This window comes from Eurosta solidaginis, chromosome 2, assembly GCF_040869045.1.
Source record: "Eurosta solidaginis isolate ZX-2024a chromosome 2, ASM4086904v1, whole genome shotgun sequence".
In the NCBI taxonomy this organism is placed as follows: Eukaryota; Metazoa; Arthropoda; class Insecta; order Diptera; family Tephritidae; genus Eurosta; species Eurosta solidaginis.
Window position 1 is genome coordinate 44,148,075 of NC_090320.1, and position 21,224 is coordinate 44,169,298.

The 21,224-nt window shown below is 35.2% G+C and overlaps 1 protein-coding gene across 3 annotated transcripts in view; it reads left to right on the forward strand.

The window, feature by feature from the left end:
- Trp1 (translocation protein 1) overlaps positions 1–21,224 on the forward strand; it is a 48,351-nt gene that overhangs the window by 12,072 nt on the left and 15,055 nt on the right. Inside the window, exon 1 of one of the 3 annotated variants that reach the window (XM_067765177.1) lies at positions 20,291–20,652. The exons of 1 other annotated variant lie outside the window; for it this stretch is intronic. In XM_067765177.1, coding sequence (XP_067621278.1) covers positions 20,578–20,652 — 75 coding nt within the window. In that variant the 5' untranslated portion in view covers positions 20,291–20,577. Of the gene's footprint in view, positions 1–20,290; positions 20,653–21,224 lie in introns of those variants that run through there. One more of the 3 variants, XM_067765178.1, reaches the window with a different exon arrangement.

Below are 21,224 nucleotides of genomic sequence, written 5' to 3' on the forward strand. Positions count from 1 at the left end.
AGCTGATTACGTTAGGGATACGGATACAGCGATACGACATACGGCACCAATGACTCCGGCTTAACCGTCTAAACGGTTATGGCCGTCCAACAAGGCGCGCCAGTCGCTCCTTCGCTCCGCCAACCGGCGCCAATTGGTCACACCAAGGGAGTTTAAATCGTTTTCCACCTGGTCCTTCCAACGGAGTGGGGCCGCCCTCTAGCTCTGCTTCCATAGGCGGCTTCCGATAGAAACACTTTCTAGGCCGGAGCATCATCTTTCATTCGCATAACATGGCCTAGCCAGCGCAGCCGCTGCGTTTTAATTCGGTAGACTATATTGATGTCTGCGTATAGCTCGTACAGCTCATCATTAAATCTTCTTCGGTACTCGCCATCGCCAACGCGTAGCGGTCCATAAATCTTTCGAAGAACTTTTCTCTCGAACACTCCCAAAGCCGCTTCATCTGCTGTAGTCATGGTCCATGCTTCTACCCCATATAGCAGGACGGGTACGATAAGTGACTGGTAGAGTATGATTTTCGTCCGCCGAGAGAGGACTTTACTTTTCAATTGCCTACCTAGTCCAAAGTGGCATTTATTGGCAAGATTAATTCTTTGCTGGATTTCAGTGCTGATGTTGTTGCTAGTGTTGATGTTGGTTCCCAAATAAACGAAGTCTTTTACTATTTCGAAATTATGGCTGCCAACAGTAGCGTGGTTGCCAAGGCGCATATGCGCTGACTCTTTGCTCGATGACAGCAGGTACTTCGTTTTGTCCTCATTCACCATCAAACCCATCTTTACCGCTTCTTTTTCCAGTTTGGAGTAAGCAGAACTAACAGCACGGGTGTTTAGACCGATGATATCAATGTCATAAAAGCGTGCAATTACTGGCATATGCTGATAGTATATTGTTCCAGTGCGGTTAAGTCCTGTAGCTAGTATAATTTTCTACATTATCAAATTAAAGAAATCGCAAGATAGTGGGTCACCCTGTCTGAAACCTCGTTTAGTTTCGAACGGCTCGGAGAGGTCCTTCCCAATTCTGACTGAGCTGATGGTGTTGCTCAACGTCATTTTGCACAGCCGTATAAGTTTTGCGGGGAAACCAAATTCAGACACAGCGGCATATAGGCAGCTCCTTTTCGTGCTGTCGAAGGCGGCTTTAAAGTCGACGAAGAGGCGATGTGTGTCGATTCTTTTTTCACGGGTTTTTTCCAAGATTTGGCGCATTGTGAAAATCTGGTCGATGGTAGATTTACCAGGTCTGAAGCCGCACTGATAAGGTCCAATCAGCCGGTTCACGGTGGGCTTCAATCTTTCGCACAATACACTTGAAATGACCTTATATGCGATATTAAGAAGGCTGATTCCACGATAGTTGGTCCATTTTGCAGTATCCCCCTTCTTGTGGACTGGGCAAAGAACACTTAGATTCCAACCGTCGGGCATGCACTCTACCGCCCATATTTTGCTAAGAAACTGCTGCATGCGCCTTACCAACTCCTCGCCGCCGTACTTGACAATCCATCAGCGCCTACGGCCTTGTTGTTTTTCAACCTGGTTATTGCTATTCTAACTTCGTCATAATCGGGCGGGGGGACATATATTCCATCATCATCGATTGCGGGATCGGGTTCTTCATCTCTGCGCGGTGAATTGCTGCCTCCATTTAGGAGAACAGAGAAGTGTTACCTCCATAATCTAAGCACTCGCTGGACATCAGTTACAAGGTCGCCGTTTTCGTTCCTACAGGAGTTTGCCCCGGTCTTAAAACCTTCCGTCTGTCTACGTATTTTTTGGTAAAATTTTCGGCCGTTATTCCTGGTGGCTAGCAGCTCAAGCTCCTCGCACTCACGCCTTTCTGCTTCTTCTTTTTTCTTCCTGAAAGGGCGTCTCGCTTCCTTTTTCAACTCAAGATATTATTATTATTATTTATTTATTATTACGGCGTTTTAAGCATAAAACTTAGATTATTACAAATTTTTAAATACATTTTAATAATAATAGGATTTCTAGCGTTTGGGGTGTCGGAATGCATGAGATTCCGATCAGCACGGGAACTGGTGGTCCCAACGGGCGAGTCTGGGAGTCATATCATTGGGAGGTTGGAAGGACGTGTTCTCAATCCTGCCCTACTCCAAGACGTATGATTACCCAGTTTTATTATTTATGCTGTCGGAATGCATTTGATTCCGGTCAACCCAAAAGCCAGCAGCTCAGCAGAATAAGCCACTCTTATCGGACGGTTGGAAAGGACGTGTTTCCAATCCTCCCTGTACCAGCCCCTATGTAAACACAATTAATTAGAATACATCATTGTTGCGGGAATATATGTGATTCACATGAACACTCCAACTGTTTGTCTGGGACGATATTTTCAGGAATTCTTTCCTAATTTGATTGCGAGCAATATATGTATTTGACCTGATGCATAAGGTTCCTCTGTGTCTATTTGGATTGCCGTGTACGCTCAAGGATCAGTAACATGAAATACAGATACAAAATATTTTATCTTATTGGAAGGGTTTTGCAATATTCTAATAAACTTTTTTTGAAGGTGTTTAGGTTTTCACAATTTTTAACATGATTAGGTAGTTCATTACAACATTTCAGGCCTTTGTAAAATATATTTTGCTTGTCCATTTCTGGTTTGAGAAGAGGTACTCTAAAATTATTATTTTCCCTGATTATGTAAGAATGGGTTTCATTCACATAAACAAGTTTTTCACTTAGGTAGGCTGGTAATTTATCATGCTTGATATAAAATACAAATTTCATACTATGGTAAAATATCAACTGTTTCACGCTCAGCCAGTTTAGTGCATCAAGCATATTCTTTATGGAAGTGTCGTACCTCACTTTCAATATAAACCTCATAGCTTTGTTTTGCATAATTTGTAACCTGTCTACTTGTGTTTCATTGGCAATAAAGAATATTGTAGGGCAATATAAGAAGTGCGGTTCTATGATGGATCTATAAACTTTCAACTTATATTTCTTACTAATAAGTTTACACGATCTCTTCCAAAATCCAATTTTTTTGCCCATTTTGGCAACAATATAATCAATATGATCTGTAAACCTCAGTTTATTGTCAATCAGGATCCCTAAGTACTTAAATATTTTGACATCCTCAATGCTCGTATTCATTATTTTTAGATCAAAATTAAGTGATTCTCTATTGGTCGTCCTAGATAAAACCATGAACTTAGTTTTGTTAACGTTAAGCTTGAGTTTATTAGCGCAAAGCCATCTATACAATGATTCCAAATCTTCTTGCATTTTGCTCCTTGCTATTGAAATGTCCGTCTCATTTACTTCTAGTAGCGCATCATCTGCAAACAACCGGACTTTACTATATTTCAGTGCTGATGATATGTCGTTTATGTAAATGTTGAACAGGATTGGTGTTAATACCGACCCTTGTGGTAAACTTATGTCCACTTGTGCCTCGGATGAGACTACTGACTCGATGGTTGTTCTTTGTTTCCGGTCTGATAAGAAGCTTCTAAACCACTGCAATTCATTTTCCCTAATACCAATTTTTTGTAGTTTATCGAGCATTATATTCCTATCAATTGTTTCGAACACTCTTTTCAGGTCAATGAAAACTGCTACTATATGTTTTTTTAGGCTCAGCTCTTCCTTCCAGCTAGATATGACGTAATTTAACGCCGTCTCGCAAGAGTGCGTTTCTCGGAAACCGGATTGTTCCTTTATAAGGATTTTATTATTTTCTAAGTAATTAAGCAGTTGATTTTTTATTACAATTTCCAGAATTTTTTCTATGTTCGGCAATATATTTATCGGCCTTAGTTCTTCTGCCATTATTGAATCTTTTACTTTCCTAATTGGTACTATTGTCGAAATTTTCCACATGTCTGGCACTATTCCAGTAGTCATGGATTTATTTATAGCGGTTGCATAGAAGAAACCCATGTACGATACCGAATCTTTAATTACGCCTTCTGAAAGTAAATTTTTCCCCCCAGTTTTATTTTTGAACCTTTTTGCTAAACGTATAACATCCTCAACCGTAATTTCTACGAATTTTAAACATGACCTAGTTTAAATTGGAAGTCGTTCTGACTCTGAACAACTTCAATTTCCCTGTTTATATCAACAATTCTATCTACAAAGAAAGAGTTCAATGCTTCAGCAATATCGCGGGGTGTATCATATGTCACACCTTTTACGATCACCGTCAAGATCTTTCTTTTGGCCCTGTTATGTTTACAGCATGCTTAAGATACTTCCACATTAGCCTGCTATCTGAACAATTGATATCAATATTATTCTCCATGTATTTAATCTTTTTAAATTTGATAATTTTTTTGTAGTACTTCGCGACCATGTTATATTCGGTATAGTCACCCGTTGCTCTAGCTTGTGAGTGCAACCGGTATTTTAGTTTATTCAATTCTGTCAATTCTTGGTCATACCATTTATTTCTTAACTTTACCGTACTGTTTTTTTCAAACGTTAGTACTCCCATACAATCTAGTAAACAAGTATTTATATAGTTGACCATGTCGTTGACATTCATGCTTCTTATTAAACTGAGATCGCAATTCCTCAGTAGAGTCGTCAAGTTATCGGCCGAATAATTCTCCCAGGATGTTGATGAAATGACTCTTCGTAACGGTTTTGAATTACTTACTTTTATAGCAAATGAAATAGTTTCGTGATCGGATATTCTGTGGTCTTCAAGATTTACACAAGACAGTATATCAGCGTTTGCATATAATAAATCTATTTTTTCCGCGACTCTTGTATTGAAATTTCTTTTTTGTTTCATTGCGCTACGTGCACAAATTTCATTCAGGTTGTAGCTACTCGAAGAGTTAATATTTAAGTTTATATTGAAATCTCCAACTAGAAGGGAATTCGTACCTGATTCTAATACTTCTGATAAAATACTCTCTACGTGATTTAAAAATTCACTGTCACTAGAACTTGCCACTTAATGTTCAATTGCTTTAATTTTACAATAGCACACCATACATTTCTATCAATTGATCGTTTAAACTTGACTTTGTACTTGATTTCCTTTTTCAGTAATAAAACGACCCCTCCCGTATGTCTACTATGAGAGTCGCAGCGAATTAATGTATACGGTGCAATATTAATTTCAGAATCAAGAATATCTGAAGTTATACGTGTTTCTGAGCATAAAACAATGTCCGGATCCACTTCTTCTATCATTTTTTCGAGCTCTGCTTTATTTGCTAACAAACTACAAATATTCAAGTAGACACATTTCAAATCAAAAACATTTATTACTGGGCCTGTACGTCTTGGTTGCTAAAAACCAACTCGTTGTTTTTCCAGTTTAAGCTTCCTTTGATAAACTGGGCAGTCATGGCTCATTATGTTATGGTCTATATTGAGCTTAAAACCTAACTGATTATTGGCATCTACGCAATTACCACATTTATTAATGGGCATGCTCTCCTTGCAGTTTTCTGCCCCATGTTCTCCCAGACATTTACTACATCTCTGTTTCAGAGTGCAATTGGCAGCTATGTGGTTAAACCCTAAACATTTGTAGCACCTTTTTACAGTTTGACCGTCATAAACTGGGCAGCAATCCCATCCAACATTAATTTTCTTATGTCTCAGGATGGCCTCATAATATTTATGCTCTATTTCTATAACTGCATTAATATGTTGTCCTCTATTTTCTTTTTTAGCGCGTTTAATTGTAATACATTTCATTTTAGCTTCCCTCAGTGTATCATTCTGCGCAAGGATCCGGCTAACTATTTCGCTCTCGGTATGCTCTGCACTAATATTAGCTACCACAACTCTAGGAAAATAAACTTTTGGCTCAGCTATATTATACACATTTTTATCCAACTTTTCTGTTAGCGTATCTCTAATTTTATCCTTGTCGCCTGCTGTATTAGCGCTTATAATTATCGTGCCATTATTTTTGTTTTGTACCCTTCCTATATTTAAATGGGATGGATCTATTTTGTTTAAATCCGTTTTTGTTTTCTCAATGGCTTGTTTCACTTTGGGCTTAATAACAATTGGAGGGATGCCTTTTGTAACAGTGGCATATGTAGAAACATTTCCACCGTCAAAACCTTTATTCTGATTTGCAGCCTTCTTAACCTCTTTTATAATTTCCTCTTTCTGTTTACTAAATGCCTCATTAGGGATATTAGCAACCTTTTTAACTTCATTAATAATTTCATCCTTTTGCTTAGTGAACGCCTCGTTCGGTATACTAACTTTACTTAGTTTATCCTTATTTTCTAAGCACAAGCATTCTATTTTTTTCATTAACTCTAGTTTTTCTGAGTTCACCTTATAGATTTTTTCTACTATTATTTTCATCTCTCTTTCGTTGTGAGTTATGGAAGCGCTTATTTCCCTTTTATGCTAACTCAACATTTTTTCAATTTCGCTTTTTTGCTCTTTCAAATTTACTTTGTTTACCTCTGAAATAGCCAAGATTTCCCTTAAAGCCTCATCAACATTGGAAACATAAGTCATGCAATCATCACAAATAAATCTTAAAAGTTTACAACCTTGCAAACAATTAAGGCCATAATCATCGATAGATGCACACGCAATGTTTTTATGGTAAACCTTACCACACACACCCTCACATCTTACACCTGTTTCCCCTCTTATTTTTTTGCGACATTTCCCGCACTCTTCCATTTTCTGCTTAACAGTTACACAAAACTGCACAAGCAAAATATGTTTTCACCTTTTTAATTAAATTAAATATAATTGAATCTCACAGGCACTTTATTAATGCTGGTAAATCACCTGTCACTAAGTACAGAAAATTAGTAAGATTTTGGATAATGGGCGTGGCCCCGCCCACTTTTACAAGAAGGTAATTTAAAAGTTTTGCAAGCTGTAATTTGGCAGTCGTTGAAGATATCATGATGAAATTTGGCAGGAACGTTACTACTATTACTCTATATGTGCTAAATAAAAATTAGCAAAATTGGATTAAGAACACGCCCACTTTTTAAAAAAAATTTTTTTTTAATTCAAATTTTAACAAAAAATTTAATATCTTTACTGTATATAAGTAAATTAAGTCAAAATTCAACTCCAGTAATGATATGATGCAACAAAATACAAAAATAAAAGAAAATTTCAAAATGGGCGTGGCTCCGCCCATTTTCATTTAGTTTGTCTAGAATACTTTTATTGCCATAAGTCGAACAAAAATTTACCAATCCTTCTCAAATTTGGTAGGAGCATAGATTCTATGACGGTAACTGTTCTCTGTGAAAATGGGCGAAATCGGTGGAAGCCACGCCCAGTTTTTATACACAGTCCACCGTCTGTCCTTCCGCTCGGCCATTAACACAATAACTTGAGCAAAATCCGATATATCTTTACTAAACTTAGCCCACGTACTTACATGAGCTCACTTTTTCTTGGTATAAAAAATGGGCGAAATCTGACCATAACCACGCCCACTTTATCGATATCGAAAATTACGAAAAATGAAAAAAAAATGCCATAATTCTATACCAAATACGAAAAAAGGGATGAAACATGGTAACTGGATTGGTTTGTTGACGCAAAATATAACTTTGGAAAAATCTTTGTAAAATGGGTGTGACACCTACCATATTAAGTAGAAGAAAATGAAAAAGTTCTACAAGGCGAAATCAACAGCCCTTGGAATCTTGGCAGGAATACTGTTAGTGGTATTGCATATATAAATAAATTAGCAGTACCCGACAGATGATTTTCTGGATCACCTGGTCCACATTTTGGTGGATATCACGAGAACGCCTTCACATATACATCTAAGGGCCACTCGCTTTTAAAACCCTCATTAATACCTTTAATTTGATATCCATATCGTACAAAAACATACCAGAGTCACCCCTGTCCCACCCTAATGGCGATATCTCGAAAAGGCGTCCACCTATAGAACTAATGCCCCCTCTCTCTTAAAATGCTCAGTAACACCTTTCGTTTGATACCCATATCGTACAAACATTCTAGAGTAACCCCTGGCCCACCCTAATGGCGATATCTCGAAAAGGCGTCCACCTATAGACCTAGTGTCCACTCCCTCTTAAAATGCTCAGTAACACCTTTCGTTTGATACCCATATCGTACAAACATTCTAGAGTCACCCCTGGCCCACCCTAATGGCAATATCTCGAAAAGGCGTCCACCTATAGACCTAATGCCCACTCCCTCTTAAAATGCTCAGTAACAGCTTTCGTTTGATACCCATATCGTACAAACATTCTAGAGTCACACCTGGCCCACCCTAATGGCGATATTTCGAAAAGGCGTCCACCTATAGAACTAAGGATTACTCCCTTTTAAAATACTCATTACCACCTTTCATTTGATACCCATATCGTACAAACACATTCTAGAGTCACCCTGGCCCACCCTAATGGCGATATCTCGAAAAGGCGTCCACCTATAGACCTAATGTCCACTCCCTCTTAAAATGCTCAGTAACACCTTTCGTTTGATACCCATATCGTACAAACATTCTAGAGTCACCCCTGGCCCACCCTAATGGCGATATCTCGAAAAGGCGTCCACCTATAGACCTAATGTACACTCCCTCTTAAAATGCTCAGTAACACCTTTCGTTTGATACCCATATCATACAAACATTCTAGAGTCACCCCTGTCCCACCCTAATGGCGATATCTCGAAAAGGCGTCCACCTATAGACCTAATGCCCATTCCCTCTTAAAATGCTCAGTAACACCTTTCGTTTGATACCCATATCGTACAAACATTCTAGAGTCACACCTGGCCCACCCTAATGGCGATATCTCGAAAAGCCGTCCACCTATAGAACTAAGGATTACTCCCTTTTAAAATACTCATTACCACCTTTCATTTGATACCCATATCTTACAAACACATTCTAGAGTCACCCTGGCCCACCCTAATGGCGATATCTCGAAAAGGCGTCCACCTATAGACCTAATGCCCACTCCCTCTTAAAATGCTCAGTAACACCTTTCGTTTGATACCCATACCGTACAAACATTCTAGAGTCACCCTTGGTCCAGCTTTATGGCGATATCTCGAAAAGGCGTCCACCTATAGAACTAAGGATTACTCCCTTTTAAAATACTCATTACCACCTTTCATTTGATACCCATATCGTACAAACACATTCTAGAGTCACCCTGGCCCACCCTAATGGCGATATCTCGAAAAGGCGTCCACCTATAGACCTAATGCCCACTCCCTCTTAAAATGCTCAGTAACACCTTTCGTTTGATACCCATATCGTACAAACATTCTAGAGTCACCCTTGGTCCACCTTTATGGCGATATCTCGAAAAGGCGTCCACCTATAGAACTAAGGATTACTCCCTTTTAAAATACTCCTTACCACCTTTCATTTGATACCCATATCGTACAAACACATTCTAGAGTCACCCCTGGCCCACCCTAATGGCGATATCTCGAAAAGGCGTCCACCTATAGACCTAATGCCCACTCCCTCTTAAAATGCTCAGTAACACCTTTCGTTTGATACCCATATCGTACAAACATTCTAGAGTCACCCCTGGCCCACCCTAATGGCGATATCTCGAAAGGGCGTCCACCTATAGACCTAATGCCCACTCCCTCTTAAAATGCTCAGTAACACCTTTCGTTTGATGCACATATCGTACAAACACATTCTAGAGTCACCCCTGGCCCACCCTAATGGCGATATCTCGAAAAGGCGCCCACCTATAGACCTAATGCCCACTCCCTCTTAAAATGCTCAGTAACACCTTTCGTTTGATACCCATACCGTACAAACATTCTAGAGTCACCCCTGGCCCACCCTAATGGCGATATCTCGAAAAGGCGTCCACCTATAGACCTAATGCCCACTCCCTCTTAAAATGCTCAGTAACACCTTTCATTTGATTCCCATATCGTACAAACACATTCTAGAATCACCCCTGGTCCACCTTAATGGGGACATCTCGAAAAGGCGTCCACCGATAGACCTAAGGCCCACTGCCTCTTAAAATGCTCAGTAACACCTTTCATTTGATACCCATATCGTACAAACAAATTCTAGAGTCAGCCCTGGTCTACCTTTATGGCGATATCCCTAAATGGCGTTCATCCATAGAACTATGGCCTATTCTCTCTTAAAATACTCTTTAATACCTTTCATTTGATACACATGTTATACAACCACATTCCAGGGTTACCCCAGATTGATTTTCCTTATTTTGTCTCCATAGCTCTCAACTGAGTATGTTATGTTCGGTTACACTCGAACTTAGCCTTCCTTACTTGTTTCAATTTCTGTTTTTTGCTCTTTCAAATTTACTTTGTTTACCTCTGAAATAGCCAAGATTTCCCTTAAAGCCTCATCAACATTGGAAACATAAGTCATGCAATCATCACAAATAAATCTTAAAAGTTTACAACCTTGCAAACAATTAAGGCCATAATCATCGATAGATGCACACGCAATGTTTTTATGGTAAACCTTACCACACACACCCTCACATCTTACACCTGTTTCCCCTCTTATTTTTTTGCGACATTTCCCGCACTCTTCCATTTTCTGCTTAACAGTTACACAAAACTGCACAAGCAAAATATGTTTTCACCTTTTTAATTAAATTAAATATAATTGAATCTCACAGGCACTTTATTAATGCTGGTAAATCACCTGTCACTAAGTACTTTGCTAGTTTCACCAGTTTTTAGTGCTTATCAAAGCACACAGACTTAATAATGTTTATTCTATTTACGAGCTCCAAATACACGTCCGTTCGCACGCAATTCACAATCGAATAGCGTTCACACACTCCTCTTGTCGCACTCGCTTTTAACGTAGCCCTGTAGGCAGCGTCTTTTTTTCAGTTGCAAAGCGTGATTCTTCATCGTACCAGTTGTTTTTTCGTGGTCGCCGGTAAACAATTTTTTCCTCGGCGGCAGTACGAAGTGCTTTGGAAATATGCTCCCACTGCTCCTGTATTCCTTCAGGATGAGTTGTGCTCTCAGAGAGCAGGTGTGAGAGTCGAGTTGCGAAATCATTGGCAGTCTGTTGTGATTGAAGCTTTTCGACGTCTAGCTTTCCTTGTGTTTTTTGTTCCTTGGTTTTAGCCGCGTTGAGGCGGGTGCGTATTTTGGCTGCAACGAGATAATGGTCCGAGTCGATGTTAGGTCCTCGGATCGTGCGCACATCTAAAACACTGGAGGCATGCCGTCCGTCTATCACAACGTGATCGATCCGATTGCGAGTATTTCGATCAGGAGACAGCCATGTAGCTTGATGGATATTTTTATGCATGAACCTCGTGCTGGATATGACCATGTTTCGAGCACCGGCAAAGTCAATCAGCCTCAGTCCGTTAGGAGAAGTTTCATTGTGTAGGCTGAACTTTCCAACTGTTGGGCTAAAAACACCTTCTTTGCCCACCCTGGCGTTAAAGTCACCAAGTACGACTTTTATATCGTGACGGGGGCAGTGCGTTCTAATTGTTCATAAAAAATGTCTTTCACCTCATCGTCTTTCTCCTCTGTCGGCGCATGGGCGCAGATGAATGATATATTAAAAAATGTTGCTTTTATTCGGATAGCGGCGAGACATTCGTCCACAGGTGTGAACGCCAGAACTTGGCGACAAAGTCTCTCTCCCACCACGAATCCGACGCCGAAACTGCGCTTATTCGTATGGCCACTCCAATAGATGTCACAATTTTTGATCTTCTTTCTTCCTTGCTTCGTCCAACGCATTTCTTGGATGGCGGTGATGTCAGATTTTGCTTTGACGAGGACATCAACCAGCCGGGCATCTGAACCAATCCCATTCAGGGAGCCGACGTTCCAGGTGCATGCCCACAATTCATTATCCTTCAAACGTTTGCCATGGTCGTCATCAATAGAGAGTGTATTTATCCGAGGCTTGTTGTTATATTTCATTGGAGCATGGTTTTACGTGGCGGGTCCCAAGCCCAGCGCACAACCCGATCAGCGGGGGTGAAAATATTACTTGGCACGTTTATATAGGGAGCCGCTTGCTCCAAGGCAGACGCCCGCTTGCAGCCGCACCTAGAGGTGTACAGACGCTGCCGATGAGATCTCCCCCGGCTAGCCCTTAAACCGATTATGTCAGAGTGGCCTAGCCAGGTTGTCGTCTTCTCACATTAGCTCACCGCTAAACGGATGTTTAGCGGCTACCCAGAGGATACTTGGCGGCAAGCGACCGGCAGTAGTGAGCTGCTTGAACCGCATGCAAAAGAATCGCTCTGGCCATTCTCAGGTGAATGGCGGTCAGAAGCTTTCCCCACTTTCGAGGACTTCTACACACAGCTCCACCCTCCACTATCTATGGTTATTAGATAGAAACTATCTTTGTGTTGGCAGCAACACAGCCGCTTTATACGAATTAACAATGCGCTTCATTTCGCATTGGTGATACCAGAGGGAGCGGTTGTTTAAAATTAAATTTTAAATTAAACTTATTTGGATTAAAGTCGACACAGACACAAAGCGGTCGACTACTAAGATAGTATTAACATAAATTAATGTTTCAATTAAAAAGAATTAAATACAGATGTATATATTAAATGCAACCATACATATGAAAGAAAGTAAAAAATATCAGACCAGACGTGAGAGTATTGAATTATGCAACGCGGTAAACGAACATTCAAAGCTGATGCAGTTATACAGTTATACGCAGTGGATTATTTTTGGCAAAATTTTTCCGGCAAATTGGTAAATGAAAAGGCACAAAGTGCCTGGACGTTCTACCAGGAACAGTAAAATTTAGTCTACTAACAAGATCAGAGGAGTCAATCTCGCCCATAATGAGCTTAAGAATGAACATTACACTTAGTAAAGTGTTCCGATTTTCTAAAGTTGGCAGATTAATAAGGATAAGCCTATTTCTATATGGTAGCAAATGCATACTTGAATCCCAGTTAAGACCATGTAGTGCAAATATAATGAATTGCTTCTGTACCGACTCAATACGCTTTATAAAGTTTTGATACCTTGGGCACCAGACACACGAACAATACTCTAAGATTGGTCGTACCAACGATGTGTAGAGCGTCTTAGTCAGATACGGATCATTAAACTCCTTAGCCCATCGCTTCACGAAACCGAGTATACCCGTTGCTTTGCTCACTATTGATGAAATATGCGTACTAAAAGTTAGTTTTGGATCAAAAAGAACTCTCAGATCAATTATAAAGCTCCAAAGGCGTGCTATTTGGAGTATACGATGTCAAACTTGGCTTCACTCCGTGAAATGTCATTAGTTTGCACTTGAGCCGTTCAAAACTAGTAGATTTGAAGTACACCAGCATTGAAATGAATCCAAGTCTGCTTGAAGAAACTCCACGCAGGAAGACTCCGAGGGCAAGTATGAGTAGCAAAGTTTAACATCATCTGCATACATAACTGTTCGGGAATGTAAAAGAGTTTGTGGTAAGCCATTTATAAACAAAGTAAAAAGTAACGGACCCAAATGACTACCCTGAGGCACACCAGACGTTACATCAAACTACCTTGAAATACTGTTTTTAAACAAAAATTGTTCAGTCCAATTCGCGAGATAGCTTTCGAGCCATACAAGTAAATGCTTTGGAAACCCAAGTAAATCAATTTTGTAAACTAAAAGCTCATGATTGACAGAGTAAAACGCTTTACTGAAGTCGGTATAGATAACATCCGTTTGCCTATTGTTTAAAAATCCATCCATTACAAAAGAAGTGAACTCTAGCAAGTTGCTAGTGGATGAGCTACGCGGCACAAAACCATGCTGGCAGGGCGATAATATAGAACATTCCATTACGCACACATTTACAGAAATGGCCATTTCACGAACGGACAAAGTTTAGGAAAATATGTTCTAGCTCGACGGACTTGTTTAGTCACAGATGAACGTATTCATAACCAGGCAAATATTATTTCATATTTTAGAAATGCTTGCAAAATGTTCGAAAACTATTTTTGCCGTTACAATAAGAACAAAAAGCTATAGAATGAAATCTGAATCGACTCGCTGCATTTACTGAACTACGTATGGACGACTAACATTTCTGATTGATATAACCTAGCTATTGACAGGAAACACATCTTATCGTTGCTTTAATCCAAAGCTTATATGTGACTTGGAGTCATGAAACGACCATATTGTACGAAAAGAAGTTTTCGGGAAAAACGCGTTTACAGTTTTTGTTTAGCTTGACGTTGTGTAGCGACTGGCCATTGTACGCGAATTTTGTAATTAAAATTTAATTAACTTCCCGATAAGCTACAAACTTGAAACTTGGAATATATGTAGTTCAGAACCCGATGTCAATGCTATAATAGGCAAAAAAACTACTAGGTGGCGCATGGATCAAAATATTTAAAAAAATCGTATTTGTGGTCCGATTTGGCTTTAAATGCGATTTGTGAAAACAACTAACAAAGTTAATAAATTGCGGTTTGTTACATTGGAAAGAGCGTTAAATTTCCTATAAGAATCGCTCCAACATATAATGCTGACAAACAACTAAAGTTGAGACCAGTAATGCAGATAAGCTGCGAAAAACGTGCAAAGTTAAAGATCTTCAATGCCTTATTGGCTAATAAAAGCAAAAAGCAAATATAATCCTACATCTACGCTTTCTCTTTGAATGTCGCTGATAATTATGTAACTGATATAATCTTGACAATTTAATAACGTGAACTTATACACATTCAGTTTTGATTACATTAATAAGAGAAAAAAAATTATTACCGCTAAAGGGTACAACAATGCGATTGCTTTATGGTCGACCAACTAAATCATAAATGTACCAACACTAAGGGCTATTATAAAGAGAATTACATCTGTGGAAAAAATAGAAACAAACGACAACGCAAATAACATTGAATTTATTACATTACTATATACACAACATATTAATTTGACGTATTTGTGTATTTATATACAAAATAAATATGTAAATGTTCGAACCTCATTGCGTAGGCAGCAACACGTAAGCTGCTAACCCAGACATATTTAAATTCCATTCAAATTTTATTTGTAGTATGAGTATAAACAAATATATTTAGAGGTAATTGAATGGAATAAATATTTCGGGAGCTGCCAAAGCTATAAATTCATAACTCAAGGAAATATGTAAAAATCTATGATAACGTTTTAGGTGAATACCAATACAGTATGCTTTTATGAATTATTTTAAGTTTATTAGATGTAAATCAGAAATAAATACACACTCAATTTGAAAATGTGCAGTAATGTTTTATTAATTAAGTATGTAGCATGCAATTATATTGATCACATCGACGGTTGAGTGCAATGTTCACCATCTTTGCTTCCAACTCGCGAGAAACTCTTCTTTGAAAAAAAAAACAAAAAAATCTGAGATAGGCGTTTTCGAACCGGTAGAAGAGGTCCTCCGTTTAGCCGCTAGGCTGCTAAAGCTTTGAAATATTACTGGGAAGTGACCTAACCTCGGACCAAGACTAACGTATTTCCTATCCAAAAACTAAAATTCAATTGTTTAAGCTATATGATAAATTACTCGTATTCGTAATCAGTACTAAATAAGAGCTGCCATATGTACATATATATGTACAAACATCGAAACGAACAAAACGTTTAAAAAAAATTAGACGTGACTGACTTTTGGCTAAAGCTATTAATGACGTAGTGAAAGAGAAATGTATAAAACTGCAACAAAAGCTTCAAGAAGTGGCAGGTTCAGCTAATTGCATATACATATACATTCATACATAGTATCCAGAAATTTCCAAAATGGGTTTTAAGCATAAACTGAAGAGAAAAGAAAAATAAATAAAAAAGAGAGTGCGGGGTAGCTTTTCATATTATTAAAACAGGAGTTGACTCCAGAACACCACATGCTGATTGACGTAGGAGCTAAAAATTGTGCCGTTGGTGTGCAGCGGCTATGGTTGAATCGAAAGAAACTTGACTCTCAATTCTTTTTTCGAAGTCTCGAATGTGTGCAAAGCGTACATAAAACAAATAATAAAATTTGAATAATTAAATATTAAAAAATAATAAAAAAAATATTGAAAAAAAAAATAAAAAATAATATAAGAAAAAAATGTATAATAACAATAAGAAATAAAAATACGTTTAACAGCAAAATACAGAAAAAAATATATAATGTACAAAAGTAAATGTAGAATAAAAAAAACATATCAATTTACAAAATATAAAAAGTAAAAAAAAAAAAAAATAATGCACAAAAGTATATGTAAAAATAATTTAACAAATTAAAATAAAACATTGAGTAAATTAAAAGTTAAAAAGTTAAAAAAATTCGAGCCTAAACCTAGTTTAAAAATAGATTAAACAATTAATTGGCTAATAAAAACAAATACATAATACAAATAAAAATGATTAAAATATAAAAACTATGAAAAGTAAGAAATAATAAAACCAATTAAAAGAATATAGTTGGAGAGTTAAAATAAAAAAAAGCTGAAATAAAACTCAAAATTATGAGATGAACAATTAAAACACAAATATTTGAAATAAAAAATCTAAAAAAAAAAGTAAAAAGGATGCTTATACAATTATAACAGATAAATAATAGTAAATAAAAAATATACATTTAAAAATGTAAAAAAAAAGAAATGTGGAGAATAAGAAACAGATATAGAAAAATTAATAAGAATTAATAAAAAAGAAATATACAATATAAAACAATATGTATACATACATATATGTAAAAAATAAAAAAAAGTAAACAATTACAAAATATTTGTAAAAAGAAATATGAAGAGCGAAGGGAAGAAATACCATACCAAGCGCTACTGAAAAAAAAAAAAACAATTTATTATAATATGTTATAAATGTCAATAAAATGTAAATAAGTAAAAAAATTTAAAAAAACGCACGAAAAAAATTGTGTTAATCAAATAAATGAGTAAAAAGTTAAAAAAGTAGTAAAAAAAACAAAAAATACTAAAACAATTAAAAACTAACAACAAAAAAAATAATAATAAAACTGGGGGAAAAAACTAAACATAAAAAATAAAAATTTAGTACAGCGATTGGAATAAAGGGCTGTTAAAGATAAAGACAAAAATTTGAAAATAGTGAAAAAAATAAAAATTAAAAATAATAATACTAATAATAAGTAAGAATTAAAAGAAAATATAATAAATCTAAAAAGAAAAAGAATAAAATAAAACGAAGAAAAGTATTACAAAACAAAAAAAAAACAAAACAAAAAAATATTAGTACAGCAATTGGCACAAGGGGCTGCTAAAAATATTAAGATAAAGAAACAAATTTAAAAATAGTAAAAACTACAAAAACTAAACCAATTGGAAAATAAAAATTAATTAAACTTTTTAAAAAAGCTTAACAAAAATTTAACTAAAAAATTAAAATAAAAAAAATATATATATAAAAAATTAGATACAGTAGATAAAGAATAATAATATCAAATAGTAGAAGAATAAAAATAACGAAAACAATTAAAAAATAACAAAACTAAAAATAAAATAAAAATAAACAAAAAATTAATAAATACAAAATTAGATACAGCAATGATAAAGGAGATTAAAAAAAAATTTCATTTTGTTTAATGTCTTTGTGTATTGAGAAAAAGTAATGAAAATAGCTTCCAAAAAATTAATATAATTAAAAGCAAAGAGAACAAAAATTAAATTTGACAGGAAATTAAAAAAAAATTACTTAAAACAATAAAATAAACAATGAAAATAGTAATTAATAATTACTAATTCTTTCTTATATCATTTATACACACCATAATATATATAAAACAACGATATTTTTTTCGCTTTTCTTGTAAATTAAATTCCCCTTTGAAAAGTTTGATGAAGTGAGTCCAGAATTGGAAAATTTTAACATACATGCTTCTGGCAGGAGATAAAAAGTTTGTTACCGATTTCAACGTCACTTTTATTTGGTATTTTCGCACATTTATTCTTTGCAAGCAAATGATTATTCACGTTTTCCGCTCGCCAGTGATCAATATGAAATTTAAGAGAGGGACTAACAAGAGTTTGCTTAGTTCATGTGAAAATCCAACCTTTCTTATGCTACACCTTCATTTCTGATGATGTTTGAAAATGAAAAATGAATAGGCAATAGTACTAGTTCCAAAGCTGCCACATCATCAAACCATTTCGTAATTTGAATTATAAAATAAAAAATAAAAACAGTTCAAGGAATCACTAACAATGCAGTGCAAAAAAAAAAAAAAAAAATAACTAGATAAAACAATTAAAAAACAAATGGTACTAAGTTTAAAACAAAAGTAAAATAAAACAATTAAAAATAAAATGAATAAAAAAATTAAAATTATTAATTAGAATAAAGAATTTCAAAAACATTAAAAAAGTAAAATAAAGTTCTACAGAAAATTTCTATTGTAATTAGAGGTGTTATTTGTTTCATCCATCCTCAGCTATTTTGTGTTTTGTCGTCTCTGTCAACCGCCACGACAACATCAAGCAATTTCGTAAAGTGAAACGTAAAAACAAGATCAAAAATAGTGCACAATACAAAAAAAAGTAAATAATGATTAAATGAATTAAAAAATAGCAACATTATTAAAATAAAAAAAATTGTAAAATGAATAGAAAAAAAAAATTTAACAAAATAAAAATAAAAAATAATATTTAGAATAAAAATAATATAAAAAAAGTTCGACAATGAATTTAAAAAAATAAAAAAGTACAAATTTAAATGAGAATCAAAACAATTCAAAGAAATAGTAATAGTATTAAAGAGTAAAATGTAAAAAAAAATAAAAAGTAAAAACTTGTATAAAAAAACCAAATTTACTTATTAGAATAAAAAAATTTCACAAACAATAACAAAATGCAAAATAAAGTTCACTAATATGACTAGTGTTGTAATGTTAAGTAAGCATCGTTAGGAACAGCAGATGTAGGAAGTTCGAGCTGCAGGAAGAACCGGTTCAGCACCGGTTCAGAGTTGACAGATCTCAAGGCACCAATTAAGCTAGGGCCAAGAGGACGGAGTTATTCTATAACATAAATCCTGGCACCTGATTGGGGTTCTTTCGTTTGGTCGTCAAACAAATTCTGGTAACACTATGGACACATTCAGTCTATGTGAGGTCTTTATTGACTGCTCAGTTCAACCTAGTAGCTAGTGCTGTAATTTGGTTTGATCTATTCTCAGCTATTTTGTGTTTTGTCGTATCTTTAAACCACCCCGACATCATCAAGCAATTTCGTAAAGTGAAGTGTAAAAAATAAACAAACAAAAATTCAAAAAACAATGTAAAAATAGTGCACAATAAAAAAAAATAACTAAAACAATAAAAAATAATATTAAAAGAAATGTAAAAAAATGAGAAGCAAAACAAAGTAAAAAAATTAAGTTATTATTTAGAAAAAAATAAAATAAAAAACGCGTTAAAAAAATACAAAATTGGAAAAATTAAAAATGAATTAAAAAATGTTTAAAAAATTTTATTAAAAAATATGAGATGTTTAAAAAAAATTAATGTGAAAAAATTTAATTTAAAAAATCAGAAGTAAAACGAATTAACAAAAAAAAATTAAAATGGATAAAAAAATTTAAGTTATTATTTAGAAAAAAAAATAATTGCTTTAAAAAATTAAAAAAAAAGAAATAGTACGAAATGGAATAAATTAAAAAAGAACGTAGAAAAATTAAAAAATAAATAAATTAGAAAATATCACAAGTAAAACAAAAATTCAAAATGAAAAAATTTAATTTGCTAATAACAATAAAAATTAAAAAAAAAAAAAAAAATTAAAAAAGCAAAATAAAGTCGTCAAAAATTTCCATTGTATTTGGTGTTGCAATTTTGCTTGGACCATCCTCAGCTATTTTGAGTTGTATTTTTTTTTGAACCGAATAAGGTCCTGGTTTTTAGGGGTTTTCAGTTTGGTCGTTAAAAACAAACATCTGGTAACACTACGGACTCAATCAGTCTATGTGAGGTCCTCATGGACTTCAACCTAAACTAAGGCTTAACAGTTTCCCATTAAGCGAACTTTTGTTAGTACCCACATTCTTGCTATGAGCAAAGCCACTTGACACATATTTACATGTCTCTCAGCTGTTAATGGCAATTCAGATCTCAACGCTTTTTCCCTTTGCTGCTCATAGTAATAGCCCTCATACTAACATAGTTAATTTTTATTCTCCATTTGTATTACTCATTCGTATTTGTTAAGTATTTTCAGCGCTTTTCAACTTTTGTTATGATCACTCAGAAGCTTTTTTGCGCTGGTAGGTACTTTGATTGTTTTTTCCATTATTGTTGGTGCTGTTATTGTTATAGGAGAAAGTTGCTCCACTGACTGACTGACAGTTGGTTTGTTAGCGACTCATTGGTTATTTGACCAGTTGCTTATTGTGGGCTTCAAGTCAATTTTTCATTATGATTCCTTAGTCGTATTTTGTTGAGAGTTGGTGTGGGATTAAACGCCGTGGCATAGGGAAATACATTTTAAGCGCGGTGTTTGCAACGTGACTCGTTTTAATAAAAAAAAATAATAATAAAAAATTAAAGAAAAATTACTCGAACGTTCTTAAGCGCGTAAGCTTTACCTTAAAAAAAAAAACAATTATTAGAAAAATTACTCAATAATAATGGATGACGTTGCTATTAGCCACGTCGAAGAAGAGAAGGAACAAATGGTGGAGGACGATGGTGATGTTAGTAAAGTAAAAAAAACTGAACAAATAAATACTTTCCTTTTTTGATGGCTAACGAAACAAACAAAGCTAAACCTAATGTGAAATACATTTTCTTTGCAATTAAAAAAATTAAAATTTTATCAATGCGAAAACATTCATTGTGTTCAATTTTAGAATTTTTGCTAATATTTCTATTTTTTTTCATTTTAAAATTGCACATTTAAAAATTTTGCACCTCTGTATAAGTTTTTTCTACTTGCCAAATTGTATTTACAAACATTTCACAATTTGTTTTTTTTTGTTTTTTGTTTAGGTTTTTGCATTAAAAGTCACAATATTATTGTTGTAGCAATTGAGCTGACGTACGCAAGCATTTCATATTTGTTAGCTTGAAAAACCCACATCACCGTCAGTTGTAACAAAAAATTGTTTAGGCAGCTCTTAAGTGGGGTGTTCACTAGAGTGAATGATTGGATTGTTGCCTTACAATGATGTCATATATAGCAAAAATTATGTATGTACATACGCTTCAAAATCGACTTCTGCTTTGTTACACCATAACAAACAAACATAACTTAACAAACTTTGACAACATTTGC